Below are 14,530 nucleotides of genomic sequence, written 5' to 3'. Positions count from 1 at the left end.
AAAATATTATTAATATATATTTTAGCACGAAAAATTTAATACAAGAAACTATTTGAAATACAGTATAACCATACTTTCAAATAAGTTCCTGAGATGGGATCAAACCAATAAGAAGCCTGAGAAAGTCCACGACTTGTTTCAACAGTTAGAATGACAAAAAAACCAGCTAACATCGGCAAATATAGGTTCAAATTACCAGTTTACATACCTGACGTCCACTGTGCATAAAAATATCTTTATTTAAAATGATTTTTATATTTGATCCTATTATTACATACCTAACGTCCACTGTGCATAAAAAAATTACCTGGAACTATTAAAATATGTTTTTATTTATAATTTTTTTTAAATATAAAAACATGTTAAAAAAGTTGTGTATATACATATTATTGCCGAAAAAATATCTTTATTTAAAATGATTTTTGTATTTTATCCTATTATTTTCTATCGTTAGAGAAGACAACACAATAAAATTATATAGGTGATGAGACAAAGGGATAAAATGGGGATCCAAAAACATTTTAAATATTTGTTAGTAAACTAAAAACATCATACCATAAAAGAACCAATAAATTATAGTGTTGATTATAAAAATAAAGGTAACATTTTAAATATTTGAGTTATAATTTTGTTTAAAATGCAAGGGATAAGTTTGTGTTACACCCATTTAATAATTATTATTAACATATATTAAAAAAATTTGATATTTTATTATAGCAATAAACATTGAAATGTGAAATGTCTTAGCTTTTTATAATTTGGTCCTCAAGTTTACTAAAAGATTTTAGCATTTCACTATTGCAATGAACATTGAAATGCTTTGACTTTTTACAATTTGATTCTAATAATTTTTTATTTTATTTTTATTTTTTTGTAATTTCATCCTCTAATATTGAGTTTAATAGGTATTGGACTTCATAGTTTATTTTAATTTATTTTCTATGAAGTTATCTTAGTTTTGTGATCTAGGTTCTGACAAGTTAACACGAATTTACTCAACTTTTTATTTTGTATTTTTAAAAAATATTTTGTGGTTATGTCGGTCTCATGACTAAGTTTTTGCTAGTTAACCCGGGTTTACTCGACCTATTTTTCTAATTGATTTTTTTTTAATTTCATTATTCAATATTGAATTAATTGAAAAATAAGTTTAATGATTTTTTTTATTTACTTCTACAGGGTTATCAGGGTCTTATGACATGAATTGGAGATTTGACAGGATAACCTGAGTTGATTCGAGGAAATTCAAATAGATTTGAGTAAATCCAAGTAGATCCAATATATTAATATCTTACTATTTAAAAAATAATATTGTCTTGATTTTTTTTGTGAAGTTATATTTTTACCTGTTGTTATTTAAATTGTTTTTAGACCTATAAAATTGACTATGATTTAGCTTCCAAGTAATTTTTTTTCTAGAAAATATAAAGTGAATGACAGCCAATAAAAACATGATATGTTCGAATCATTTTCCATTTATAATAGTGTTTAGATAAGTGAATGACCTCATCAACTTTGCTATTAAAAACATAATACGGGCAACCGTGTAATTATGGTTTGGATCGAGGTCGGGACAAGTGCTGGAGTTCATGATCGTGCTTGTTCGAATAATTCTCTTCTATCACCTTTTTTTTTTAATGTTTGTTTCGAATAAGTTTTTGAGATTAGTTGTGATTATGATGTCATTCTACTGTCATTAAGAATAAATTAACTCTAACCGAGGATTAAAACACATTTATCAAAAACTTTTTGCACTGTGTCTGTCTAGCTAATGGAGAATATATTGAAAAGAAAAATACCCTTGAGAATTCACAGCCAAAAGCGTTGATCACGTTTCTGTTACAGATATAGGAAGGATTCTCAGTAGGTCCAGGTTTCAAACAGGAAAAGGCATGCAATAATTGACAAAAGTTGCTTGAAATCACAGCTATGTTCCTTCTCTGAAACTTCAATTGCTTTATTATACTATTATAGGCATAGCCAAGTCAACCCTGCACCGTGTGGAGCCTAATCAATATAATCAGAGACTGCTGTTTGCCTTTTCCATTTTTCATCTCATACTGCTCAGTCTTCTCAATATTTACTTGCCATTTCTTTCTCACCTCCCCTGCTTTTAGTTTTCCTTGCACCTTTTCTACTTCTTCTTTTCCATTCCAAAACAAGCTATGGCTGATGCAATTCTTTCTGCTCTCGCGAGTACAATCATGGGGAACTTGAATTCCCCAATTCTTCAAGAGCTTGGACTTGCTGGGGGCCTAACGACCGAGCTTGAAAATCTCAAGCGCACGTTCAGAACCATTCAAGCTGTGCTGCAAGATGCAGAGGAGAAGCAGTGGAAGAGTGAGCCTATCAAGGTGTGGCTCAGCGACCTCAAGGATGCAGCTTATGTTGTTGATGATGTACTGGATGACTTTGCAATTGAAGCTCAGTGGCTTCTGCAGCGAAGAGATCTCAAAAATCGAGTAAGATCCTTCTTTTCTTTTGGTCATAATCCACTAGTTTTTCGACAAAGGATGGCTCATAAATTGAAGAATGTTAGAGAAAAACTAGATGCCATTGCCAAGGAGAGACAGAATTTCCACCTAACAGGGGGGGCCGTGGAGATGGAAACAGATAGTTTTGTTCAGCGTCAGACTTGGTCTTCGGTGAATGAATCAGAAATTTATGGAAGAGGCAAGGAGAAAGAGGAACTAATCAACGTGCTGCTCACTACTTCAGGTGATCTCCCTATTCATGCTATAAGGGGGATGGGGGGGATGGGTAAAACAACACTTGTTCAACTGGTCTTCAATGAAGAAAGTGTTAAACAACAATTCGGTTTGAGGATCTGGGTGTGTGTATCTACTGATTTCGATCTAATAAGATTAACAAGAGCCATCATAGAGTCCATTGATGGTGCCCCTTGTGGTCTTCAAGAATTGGATCCCTTGCAACAACGCCTCCAACAGAAGTTAAATGGAAAGAAGTTTTTGCTTGTATTGGATGATGTGTGGGATGATTATGGTGATAGGTGGAATAAATTGAAGGAGGTATTAAGGTGTGGAGCTAAAGGTAGTGCTGTCATAGTAACTACGCGTATTGAGATGGTTGCTCTTAGAATGGCAGCAGCTTTTGTCAAGCACATGGGGAGATTGTCTGAAGAAGATTCTTGGCAGTTGTTTCAAAAGCTTGCATTCGGGATGAGAAGGAAAGAGGAGCGGGCACGCCTGGAAGCCATTGGAGTATCAATAGTGAAGAAGTGTGGTGGTGTTCCTTTAGCTATAAAGGCACTAGGGAACCTAATGCGGTTAAAAGAAAGTGAAGATCAGTGGATAGCTGTCAAAGAAAGTGAGATTTGGGATCTAAGAGAAGAAGCAAACGAGATCTTACCTGCTTTGAGGTTGAGTTACACTAATCTATCACCACATTTGAAGCAATGCTTTGCGTATTGCGCTATATTTCCAAAAGATGAGGTGATGAGGAGGGAGAAGCTGATTGCTTTGTGGATGGCAAATGGCTTTATTTCTTGCAGAAGAGAAATGGATTTGCACGTCATGGGTATTGAGATATTCAATGAACTAGTGGGAAGGTCATTTCTGCAAGAGGTCGAGGATGATGGATTTGGCAACATAACATGTAAAATGCATGATCTTATGCATGATCTTGCACAATCCATTGCAGTACAAGAATGCTATATGAGTACAGGAGGCGATGGGCAGTTGGAAATTCCTAAAACTGCCCGTCATGTAGCTTTTTATAACAAATCAGGAGCTTCGTCTTCTGAAGTTCTTAAGGTCCTATCACTTCGCTCACTTCTTTTGAGGATTGATGCTCTTCGGATTGAATGGGGAAAGTTTCCTAGTCGAAAACATCGAACCTTGAGATTAATAAATGTCCGGGTGGAGAATTTTCCGAAGTCAATTTGTGATTTGAAACATCTAAGGTATCTAGATGTATCAGGCTCCGAGTTCAAAACACTGCCTGAAAGTATAACCTCACTCCAAAACCTCCAGACACTAGATTTGAGATATTGCAGAGAACTCATCCAATTACCAGAAGGTATGAAGCACATGAAAAGTCTTGTCTATCTTGACGTCACGGGTTGTGGTTCACTTCGATATATGCCTGCTGGAATGGGGCAATTGATATGCCTGCGAAAACTTACCCTGTTCATTGTGGGCGGGGAGAATGGTCGTGGCATAAGTGAGCTGGAAAGGCTGAATAATCTTGCTGGTGAATTGAGTATCGCAGATCTTGTAAATGTTAAGAATTTAAAAGATGCCAAAAGTGCCAATTTGAAGTTGAAGACAGCTCTTTTATCACTGACTTTATCTTGGCATGGGAATGGAGCACCACAACAAAGAAAGAGTGTTATTCAAGAAAATAACGAGGAGGTCCTTGAAGGGCTTCAGCCTCATTCAAATCTGAAGAAGTTGAAGATATGGGGATACGGAGGTTCAAGATTTCCTAATTGGATGATGAACTTGAACATGACGCTACCAAATCTGGTAAAGATGGAGCTATCAGCCTGCGACCACTGTGAACAACTTCCACCATTGGGGAAACTGCAGTTCCTCAAGAGTCTTGTATTACATGGAATGGATGGTGTGAAGAGTATTGACAGCAATGTGGATGGAGATGGGCAGAATCCATTCCCATCTTTGGAGACGCTGGCTTTTGAGAAGATGGAGGGATTAGAGCAATGGGCTGCGTGTACTTTTCCTCGCCTTCGAGAGTTGAAGATAGAGTTTTGCCGTGTGTTGAACGAAATACCAATTATACCCTCCGTCAAATCAGTACACATTAGGGGAGGTAAGGATTCATTACTGAGGTCAGTTAGGAATCTCACTTCCATCACTTCTCTTCATATTGATGGGATTGACGATGTGAGGGAGCTTCCCGATGGGTTTTTGCAAAATCATACCCTCCTTGAAAGCTTAGAAATTTGGGAGATGCCAGATCTGGAGTCTTTGTCAAATAGGGTATTAGATAACCTTTCTGCTCTTAAAAGCTTGGAGATTTTTTATTGCGGGAAACTTGAAAGCTTGCCAGAGGAAGGTCTTCGTAACCTCAATTCCTTGGAGGTTTTAAAGATATTGTTTTGTGGAAGATTAAATTGTCTGCCAATGGATGGGCTGCGTGGCTTATCTTCTCTTCGCAGGTTATCTGTTATGGGATGTGATAAATTCACATCTCTATCAGAGGGAGTGCGGCATCTGACGGCACTTGAGTATTTGGGGCTTTATAAATGTCCAGAGCTGAATTCATTGCCAGAGAGTATCCAACATCTCACTTCTCTCCAATCTCTATTCATTTCAGGATGTCCAAATTTGAAGAAAAGGTGTGAGAAAGATTTAGGAGAGGACTGGCCTAAGATAGCTCACATTCCTAACATTAGAATCAATTAAAATTGATATGCAAAATTTGTAATGAGAATAAAATATATTTTTTTCGTAGTTTTAATTTGTTGTGATTGTTTAAATAATTTTTTCAAATTGATTGTTCATATATAAATGTGTAAAAAAGATTGGTGCATTATTTGTTTTAATTGAAACTTGTTTTTTTTTTGTCAATTAAGTATTTTTTGTTACTTGAAAACAAAAACTTGTATAAGAAAATATCAAAATCTCATAAACATCCTTTTAGCCTTTTATGAAGACGTAATTAATTGAAACTAATAATATTTTGCGTGTTTTGTCATTCAAGATCGCCGTGAACAAATAAGGGTTTATCAGCAAACAAAAAAAAACTCAACAGATTTCAAACTCAAAATAATATTACAATCCAATTAACAAAATCCCTTAACTTAAATAAAGGGCACATCACATCAAATCAATAATTGAAAAAAAAACATAAAAATATATTGCAAAAGGAAACTTATCTTATTTCCATGGAAATATATTTTGATCTTTCCCCACAATGAAAACTGCGTGTTTGTAAAAAAAAAAAAAATTTTAATTTAAAAATTTAAATTGTTATATGAAATTTTAAAATATAATTTATATTATTTTTTAAAATATATTTTTTATAATTAATTATTTTTAATTAAAATAGCAAATAAAAATAATGAGATTTAAATCTCATTCTTGAACATTAAAGTATTAAGTCAATATTAAATAATTATCTAAACAAAAAAATTTATACCATTATATAATACTTTAAAATATTATTTATATCATTTTTTAAACTTTTCAGCCACATGATCGAAAGCTCGCAATAGGAAATGATTCTAGTGGGCCACCCATTACCCATCCATGTTCTAAAAGTTCTAGCCGCAAGTTTAATGAGGATATATTCTGAATTTGTTTTAGAAAAGCTTTATTTTATTTTGTTTTTATTTTTTGAAGAAAAGGTTATAATGTAAAACTTGATGGAACTTCTATTGGATAAAAAATAATAGGAAAAAACTTCATCCTTAATACAATTTTTATTTAATAAAATGTTGTTGTTTTGGGCAAGATTTCTGTAAAATAAAAAAAAAAACAGAAATTATATTTTGGATAATAAATCAATTAAAGAATGCTGGGCACTTTAGTAACCTAATTGAAAAAGATATTTAGTTTCAGGTATTGGGGTGGTTAAAATTGTGGTGTATATTATTTTTTAAAGTTTTTTTTTCTTGAAAATATATTAAAATAATATTTTTTATATTAACAAATAAAATTAATAAAAAAATACTAAAAAATATTAAATTAAAGCTTTTAAAATAAATTTTTAAAAGTGCTGTTCATCAATTGATAGGTGGTGAACTAATTAAAGCTAAGGAAATTCAAGTTCCGAATCCCTTTAGGCCCCGCTTGTTTGCTGGAAAGTAGTTTTTTTTTTAAATGAATTTCGGGAAAGTATTTTCTGATATTTGGTAGTATAATGGAAAATAAGTTGGAAAACACTTTCCAATGTTTGGTTATGTCATGGAAAATGAGCTGGAAAATAACTTATTAATGTTTTATTTTTTTCAAGTTTATTAAAATAATGAAGAACAAATCTTACAAATTAAAAGGTTGAATGAGAATGAAATTGAAAAAAAAATATAATTTCATAAATTATCTAAAAAAAAAATAATCAAAATAATAGAGATCAAATCTAAAAAATTTAAAAAAATGAAAGATGAAGAAATTAAAATAATAATAATTAACATTTCATAAATTATTTCAAATAAAATAAGTAACAATCAAAAGAATGAGGACCAAATTTGATAGATAAAAAATTTCAATAAAAAAATGATAAGGAAAAAGCAAATAGCAATTATAAAAATAAGGACCAAAATTAATGTAAAGATTAAATTTTAAGAGATGAAATTGAAAAATAAATATTCAAAACAAATTATATATAGTAATCAAAAGTTTGAGGATCAAATTTGATATAATTAGAAAATAATGATATTTTTAAATTTTTCACAACTTTCGGAAAGTGTTTTCCGCCCAAATTTTTCAGGGAAACACTTTCCTGAAACCAAACCAAATTTTCCTTTGACTGAAAAGTGTTTTCCGTTGACCAACTTTTATAATGGCAAACAAACACAGGAAAGTTGACGTGTGCAACTCACGTGTTAGCACATGCAAGGTTGTCCGGTGACCAAAATCAGTCATCTACGATGATGTTTGGAGTGGCGCATTGTCCGCTTCGTATTGGCGAGATGTGTGTTAATGGTAGAGGTGCTATTGAGCTCTAATGAGCTTTTTTTTCTTTTCCTTTCTCTTTTTTTCTCTTAACTTAGAAATTTAAGTCAGTCCTTCCAAATATTAATTGTGTCCTCTAGTTTCTATTCTATCCATTTTAATTCTTGTTTTTTTTATTAATTGTTTTGCTTTCAATACTTTTTAAAGTTTTTTTTTTAAATTCATACCTAGACATTTTGTTTTATTTAGTTTTTGTATCCAATTTGATTCTCATTCTTTTGATTGTTTTTTTTTTGTTTTACCTTTTTTTTGTTTTTTCCCTCATTATTTTATTTCCTTTAATTTTTTTTATTCAAGTTTAATCCTCGTTCTTTTGATTTCTGTTTTCTTATCATTTTGATTTATTTATTTTTATTATTATTTTTAACCCTCAACATTTTATTTCTTTATCAAAAATTGGTTCTCAAATAAAATATAATTTCTTTTATCCCAATCTTATATTGTGGATGATAAGTTAATCGAGTTAATCCAAATTGATTCGGGGCATTTTTTTATATTACTTTTTTTAAAATTATTCTTTTTAATTTTATCATTTAATATTAATTTATACTGCTATATCGAGTCTTTATATCTATTATCAGGCATGGAATTAGAAATTGTCGATGGGAAGCAACACTACTTTATTCCACCCTCTTGATTATTATTTTTGTCCTGTACTTGAAAATTCTTCACATTTTCAGTACTACGTCAATGAGAAATGAAATAGGCTATGAAGTCATCATGTGCGATTGACAGGGTGTTGCTAGCTAATCGCAGGCTGCCTTTCATGTTTGCCGCAACACAAAGAAGGAAGGAAAGGGGTGCTTTGAGGACAGAAGGCATGCTTCAAACATGGATCCATATGTTGTGACTTCCATGATTGCAGAAACCACCATCCTTCGGATGCCAAGAGAACATCAACCAACCCCTCATATGAAATATTGTTTTTAGTAGTCTGTCCAAGGAACCATAGAAAGATCTCTGTCATCAGGATGGATATCTTTCAGTTTGTTTCCCTTTGTATTTGAAGCAGCAACTGATGTTATTGCTTTGTTTGCTTGCCTTATGATTCTGCATTCTGTGTCGAATAATATAACCCTAGAGTTAAGGAAAGATGGTAAAAAGGATTCCATTATGAATGTGAGAACCATGCAGTGTCTTTACTTATTTCAACTTTACTTTTACCTCCATACAAACGAGTATAAAGACATTCAGTCCTTGTCTTTCAAGGGTTTTAACTAAACAGCTGAAAACAAAGGCAAAAATGCAAAGTTTTCTTCTAACAACATTGTATACATCATCCACTCACTCATCAATCATGGTGTAAATGTGATTCTGATGAAACGCAATGAGCCCAACAATGTAATGCCTATTACCAAAACAGATTACATAAAACCAACATCATCAAGAGCATCATAGGGATTAACCACCAAATCATCGTCGGGCTTATCAACATGAAGCTGTTTTTTCTTCCCAGCTGCAAGGAACGAATAAAAAGCAAGGTGTTATATTCATCAACATTCTAAATTGTAATATCTTCAGTACAACCGGTGAGAATTCAGTATCTGGTGGTTGCATATGGGTTTCCTCAAAAAGAGTAATGAAATCTTAGCAGAAGGCGCACGTACAACAGGAGTACTGAAAATTTTTCCCTTTTCTGAACCAATGAATTCCATTTAACTAGCTTTTCAAAATCCATGACTCAAAAGAAACATAAAGTTTCAAAATGTCTAAGAATCTTACTGATGCTTAGTATGAAAAATAAGTGGAATCATGTACCTTGCTTCTTTTTGCTAACGGTGGCTTCTTTCTCAGCTTTTATCTTTTCATTTGCAATTGCACTAACAGAGGCCGAAACTTCTTTTGCATCTGCAGCTTTCATGGCAGTCATGGACAGTCTCATTATTGCCTTAAGTAAACCGATATAATGGTAACTTTTCTGCATTAGAGAATGTTTTTTTTTTTTGGCCAGGTCAAAAACTGCACCAACCTTTTACTATCAACATACTAAAGCTAATTCAACACACCTCAAATGAGCGAAGCTTATGTGAAATAAGTTCTGCATATTCCAAGAAGTCACTTTCAGATTTTGGTATGAAACTATCAAGCGATTTCACATCACCTTTCTTAGCAAACAGTTCTGTAGTGGATCTGAAATCAGCTTCTTCCACCAGCCTATAATTGAGTAAATCTTTACGAAACCATTGCTTAAAGGAAAAGGCAAACAAAAAACTTATAAATTGAAACAAGTCAAAACAAAACATGCGTACTGCAAAATTTCACAAGACTCGTAACTAAATTGCCTGAAAAGTTTCAGCACATAGAACTACAAATCAACATAATTAAAATCATGCTGCCAAACAACATTTAACCAAACCCAACATGATCAGAACAAAACCTCAAGGACACTATTAGCTGAAACAGGTTTTGTTAAGAAATCATACTATCATATTAATAAAAAAAAATCATCATCTAAATGGTTAAGCACTGAGAAAGATGTCTTGCATTAATTTCATTACATCTTGTGCGATTGACAGGGTGTTGCTAGCTAATCGCAGGCTGCCTTTCATGTTTGCCGCAACACAAAGAAGGAAGGAAAGGGGTGCTTTGAGGACAGAAGGCATGCTTCAAACATGGATCCATATGTTGTGACTTCCATGATTGCAGAAACCACCATCCTTCGGATGCCAAGAGAACATCAACCAACCCCTCATATGAAATATTGTTTTTAGTAGTCTGTCCAAGGAACCATAGAAAGATCTCTGTCATCAGGATGGATATCTTTCAGTTTGTTTCCCTTTGTATTTGAAGCAGCAACTGATGTTATTGCTTTGTTTGCTTGCCTTATGATTCTGCATTCTGTGTCGAATAATATAACCCTAGAGTTAAGGAAAGATGGTAAAAAGGATTCCATTATGAATGTGAGAACCATGCAGTGTCTTTACTTATTTCAACTTTACTTTTACCTTAATTAAGAATTTCTCAGTCAATACTATTTGAGAACAGATAAAATATATATTTTTTAATTTATCTAGGGTGATGAATCTTCTTTTCACAACTTAAATATTTTTTTATTTTAATTTTAAGAGTAGTGAAGTGACAGAATTGTTTTTAAAATAAAAACATATGATAGAACTAGCACCGTCAACATTCTATGTAAACAAGAGTCAGGGTAACAGAAATTATTTTGATGGTAATTGAATTAGTTAGATTTATATTTTAATAATTATGAGTTATGAGTTTGAGTTCTCCTAATATTAGATTTATATATTCGTTACTTTTACCGTCCCTAAGATGAAATTAATTGAAATGCATTTAAATACGCATGTTAATTAAAAAAAAAAAATCAGGGGTCACAGGTCTCCCATACATTGGCTTCACTGCAGAGAAGAACCTTGTCTGTATATGCATGCAGAGAAAAATATATTACTTCTCTTTTGTTGGTTGGATGAAGTATATATATAGCATCCATGGAGAGAAATGGTTGCCTTCATCTATAGATGTCTTCTACCACTACAAAGGAAAAAATGAGAATCAATCAACTTGGTGAATGCAGCGATTGAAATGCTCTTCACAGTAATTTTTGTAACCATGCGGACAGCCAGTGAAGGGTTAAAGAGAAGCAGGACTTCATATTTCGTTATATATCATTGAAAACCAAATTATCTCCGGTTAACCGGATACTCCAAGCAATACCCATAAAGGAGGAGCTGCCATGGCTTTCTCTGAAACCTAACCATTAGCAACAACTCATCAAGTATAACTAATTTGTTATCTAGTTTAGATATGATTGTGTATTTATTATTAGCATATAATCTTAGCAATAAACATGGGAAAAAATATACGCAAGATTGTCTTTCCTTGCTGCAAGTTTTTCCCACTCTATACGTCTCTTCATTATTCTGCTTCAAATTTCTACAGGAACACTCCAAAAGACACCCCACCGGCACCATAAAATAAATTTTGTCCATAGAAAAATTGCATTGTAGCAACATATGATCTGATGACTCTAATTTAGGAATGATTATAATTAAAATGGTTTAGGAATGAAATTGATATAAAAATAGTTTAAATATAAATTCAATATTGTCATAATAGCTTGAAGTTTATTATAGAATTAAACCATAAAAAATGAGGGAGGGAGGGAGGGAGGTTTCTGGGCGATGGAAGCTTAAATATTTTTTTTTATGTGAGTTATGGAGCTTGTCTCATGTCTAGTTTTTTTTTCTAATGCTTGAGTGAGATGTTGGAGGTTGATGGTGACTAGATCATTCGGCGTCGTTCATGCAAGAGTGATGGGTATAGCTTTTTCAGAATGTATAAATATGATCATTTGTCTCATGCCTAGTTTTTTGTCTAAAACAAGATTATGCTGAAAAAATTCTTATGGTAAGCTTTGGTTAGTTTAGAAAAATATACTTATTCACCACGTTTCTCCACCAATAAAAACAAGTAGAATTTATGGGATCGTGTAATGAAAAATATAGAAAATATTTGCATAATAAAAAAAAATAGAATAAAAAATATATAAAACATACAAAAAATTAAAAAAAATTAAGTTTTTTTCATAGCTGGGCTGGGCTTGAGATCATGCCCCACTGCTGGATGCAATAGTTTTTTATTGTGGCTCATATGATAATTATAATTGTAAGAAATTGTTTGATAAGAATTATTATTTTATATAAGATTTAAAAATTTAAAATCTTTATTTTATAACTTCTAAGTTTTGAGTACATTATTATTATTATTATTATATGAAATGAATGACTATTAAAGTTATTAATTAGATCTCTACGCATATCGCACTGCAAGGGATTAGCTTCTTTGCCAAATCAGATTGGATATCTCACTTCTCTCCAATCTCTAACCATTTCGGGTTGTCCAAATTTGGAGAAAAGGTGTGAGAAAGATTTAGGAGAGGACTGGCCTAAGATAGCTCACATTCCTAAGATTAATATCAGTAAAAGTACTTACTATAAAAGATTTAGGAGAATAGTTGATATGCAAAATTTGTAATGAGAATAAAATATATATTTGTTCGTAGTTTTAATTTGTTGTAATTGTTTAAATAAGTTTCTCAAATTGATTGTTGTTTTATTCTTGATATAAATGTGTAAAAATGATTGGTTCATTATTTGTTTTAATTGAGACTTGTTTTACTAGTACTGTAATAAGTTTTTTTTGTTACTTGAAAACAAAACTTGTATAAGAAAATCAACGGTTGAGGTTTCTCAACTAAAATATCAATCTCATAAACATCCTTTTAGCCTTTATGAAGACGTAATTAATTAAACTAGGATGATCGCCGTGGAAAAATATTTGCTCGATTGCCTTTTATCCATTTTATTTTATTTCGATAAAAACCATCTTCTCACGTAAAACTTTTTAAATTTAAAATTAATTAAATACACATCGCTCGCAACATAAAATTACACATTGATTTTGTTTCTTTAATTAATATCTATATATTAATTTTAAAAAAAATTAACTTAATTAAGTGTTTATTTGATTTTTCGAGATCTAGAAATATAATCCTTGTATTAATTATATTCTAGTCGTTAATTTTTAAAATATATTTTAATCAACTCATACTTAATTAAATCATCCTAGTTTAATTTCTATTTAAATATTTTTAATGTGTGTGACCTATTAAGTTTCTAATATATTGGTCCAAATATAATTTATAATTAAAAAAAATAAATTAATTAAATAATTTAATTCATTATCAATTCAACAATTAATTAATTTATATTTGAAAACAAGGTGTATCATCTATTAACGTGTCTTGATTTTCTAAATATTAGAAAAATCATTAGTGGTTTGACTTAACCTTCTAGTGACTAGTTTCTCAGTGTAATTAATATCATTTCATCAATAATATTTTGATTTAACATTAAAGCATGGAGTATGTTTGTCATGTTAAATCATGTTTATTCTCTACATAATAGTCATTGATCGTTTAAATAAGATTTGGAACTCTTTTCAAATCTCATTCCACCTTAATTAAGAATTTCTCAGTCAGTACTATTTGAGAACAGATATATATATATTAATTCATTTAGGGTGATGAATCCTCTCTTTACAACTTAAGTATCTTTTTATTTTAATTTTAAGAATAGTGAAGTGACAAAATTGTTTTTAAAATAAAAAAATATATAAATACGGTTCCAAAGGGGGGGTTTGTTATTTTTCTTATTTTATTTTTATTTTTAGGTTGACCTAGGGGCTGTTTGGTAATTTTAAAAAATAAATACTATAAAAAAACTGTTGACGTGTGCAACTCACGTGTTAGCACATGCAAGATCGTCCGGTAACCAAAATCAGTTATCTACGATGATGTTTGGAGTGGCGCATTGTCCGCTTCGTATTGGCGAGATGTGTGTTAACGGTAGAGGTGTGATTGGGCTCTAATGAGCTTTTTTTTCTTTTCCTCTTTTTTTTTTCTTAACTTAGAAATTCATGTCAGTCCTTTCAAAAATTGATTGTGTCCTCTAGTTTTTATTTCTATTAATTTTAGTTCTTATTCTTTTGATTACTATTTGTTTTGCTTGTAATACTTTTTGAAGTTGTTTTTTTTAATTTCATACCTAAAAATTTTGTTTCATATAGTTTTTGTATTCAATTTAGTCCTCATTCTTTTAATTTTTATTTTCTTATTATTTTCTTGGTTTTTTTTTATTTTTAACCCTCAACATTTTTTTTTATTTTATTTCTTTACTTATCTTATTTTATTTCTTTACTTATCCTTGTAAGTTGCAAGAACGAGAGACCACATGAACCAAACTGGAAAAAAAAAATCTTGGCATTAAAAAAAATATCATGAGACAGCAAACATATTTAAAAAAACAAGAAAATGTTGGGATCTGCATCATTAACTCGGTTAGGCTACATCA

At 31.4% G+C, this 14,530-nt stretch overlaps 2 protein-coding genes across 2 annotated transcripts; one reads left to right on the top strand and one right to left on the bottom strand.

The window, feature by feature from the left end:
* Nucleotides 1-1,832: 1,832 nt before the first annotated feature.
* Nucleotides 1,833-5,527, top strand: LOC133670495 (putative disease resistance protein RGA1). Its single transcript, XM_062090996.1, has one exon. It carries the CDS (start codon nt 2,166-2,168, stop codon nt 5,385-5,387), a length of 3,222 nt encoding a protein of 1,073 aa, XP_061946980.1. The 5' UTR covers nt 1,833-2,165; the 3' UTR covers nt 5,388-5,527.
* A 3,249-nt stretch (nt 5,528-8,776) lies between these two features.
* LOC133671027 (uncharacterized) lies at nt 8,777-10,125 on the bottom strand. Its single transcript, XM_062091643.1, has 3 exons — nt 9,665-10,125; nt 9,417-9,576; nt 8,777-9,114 (listed from the first exon to the last, which is right to left on the bottom strand). Exons 1-3 carry the CDS (start codon nt 9,899-9,901, stop codon nt 9,023-9,025), a joined length of 489 nt encoding a protein of 162 aa, XP_061947627.1. The 5' UTR covers nt 9,902-10,125; the 3' UTR covers nt 8,777-9,022.
* Between the last annotated feature and the right edge of the window lie 4,405 nt (nt 10,126-14,530).

Source organism: Populus nigra, chromosome 13 (assembly GCF_951802175.1).
Source record: "Populus nigra chromosome 13, ddPopNigr1.1, whole genome shotgun sequence".
Lineage (NCBI taxonomy): Eukaryota > Viridiplantae > Streptophyta > Magnoliopsida > Malpighiales > Salicaceae > Populus > Populus nigra.
This window is presented reverse-complemented; position numbering and strand designations above follow the sequence as displayed.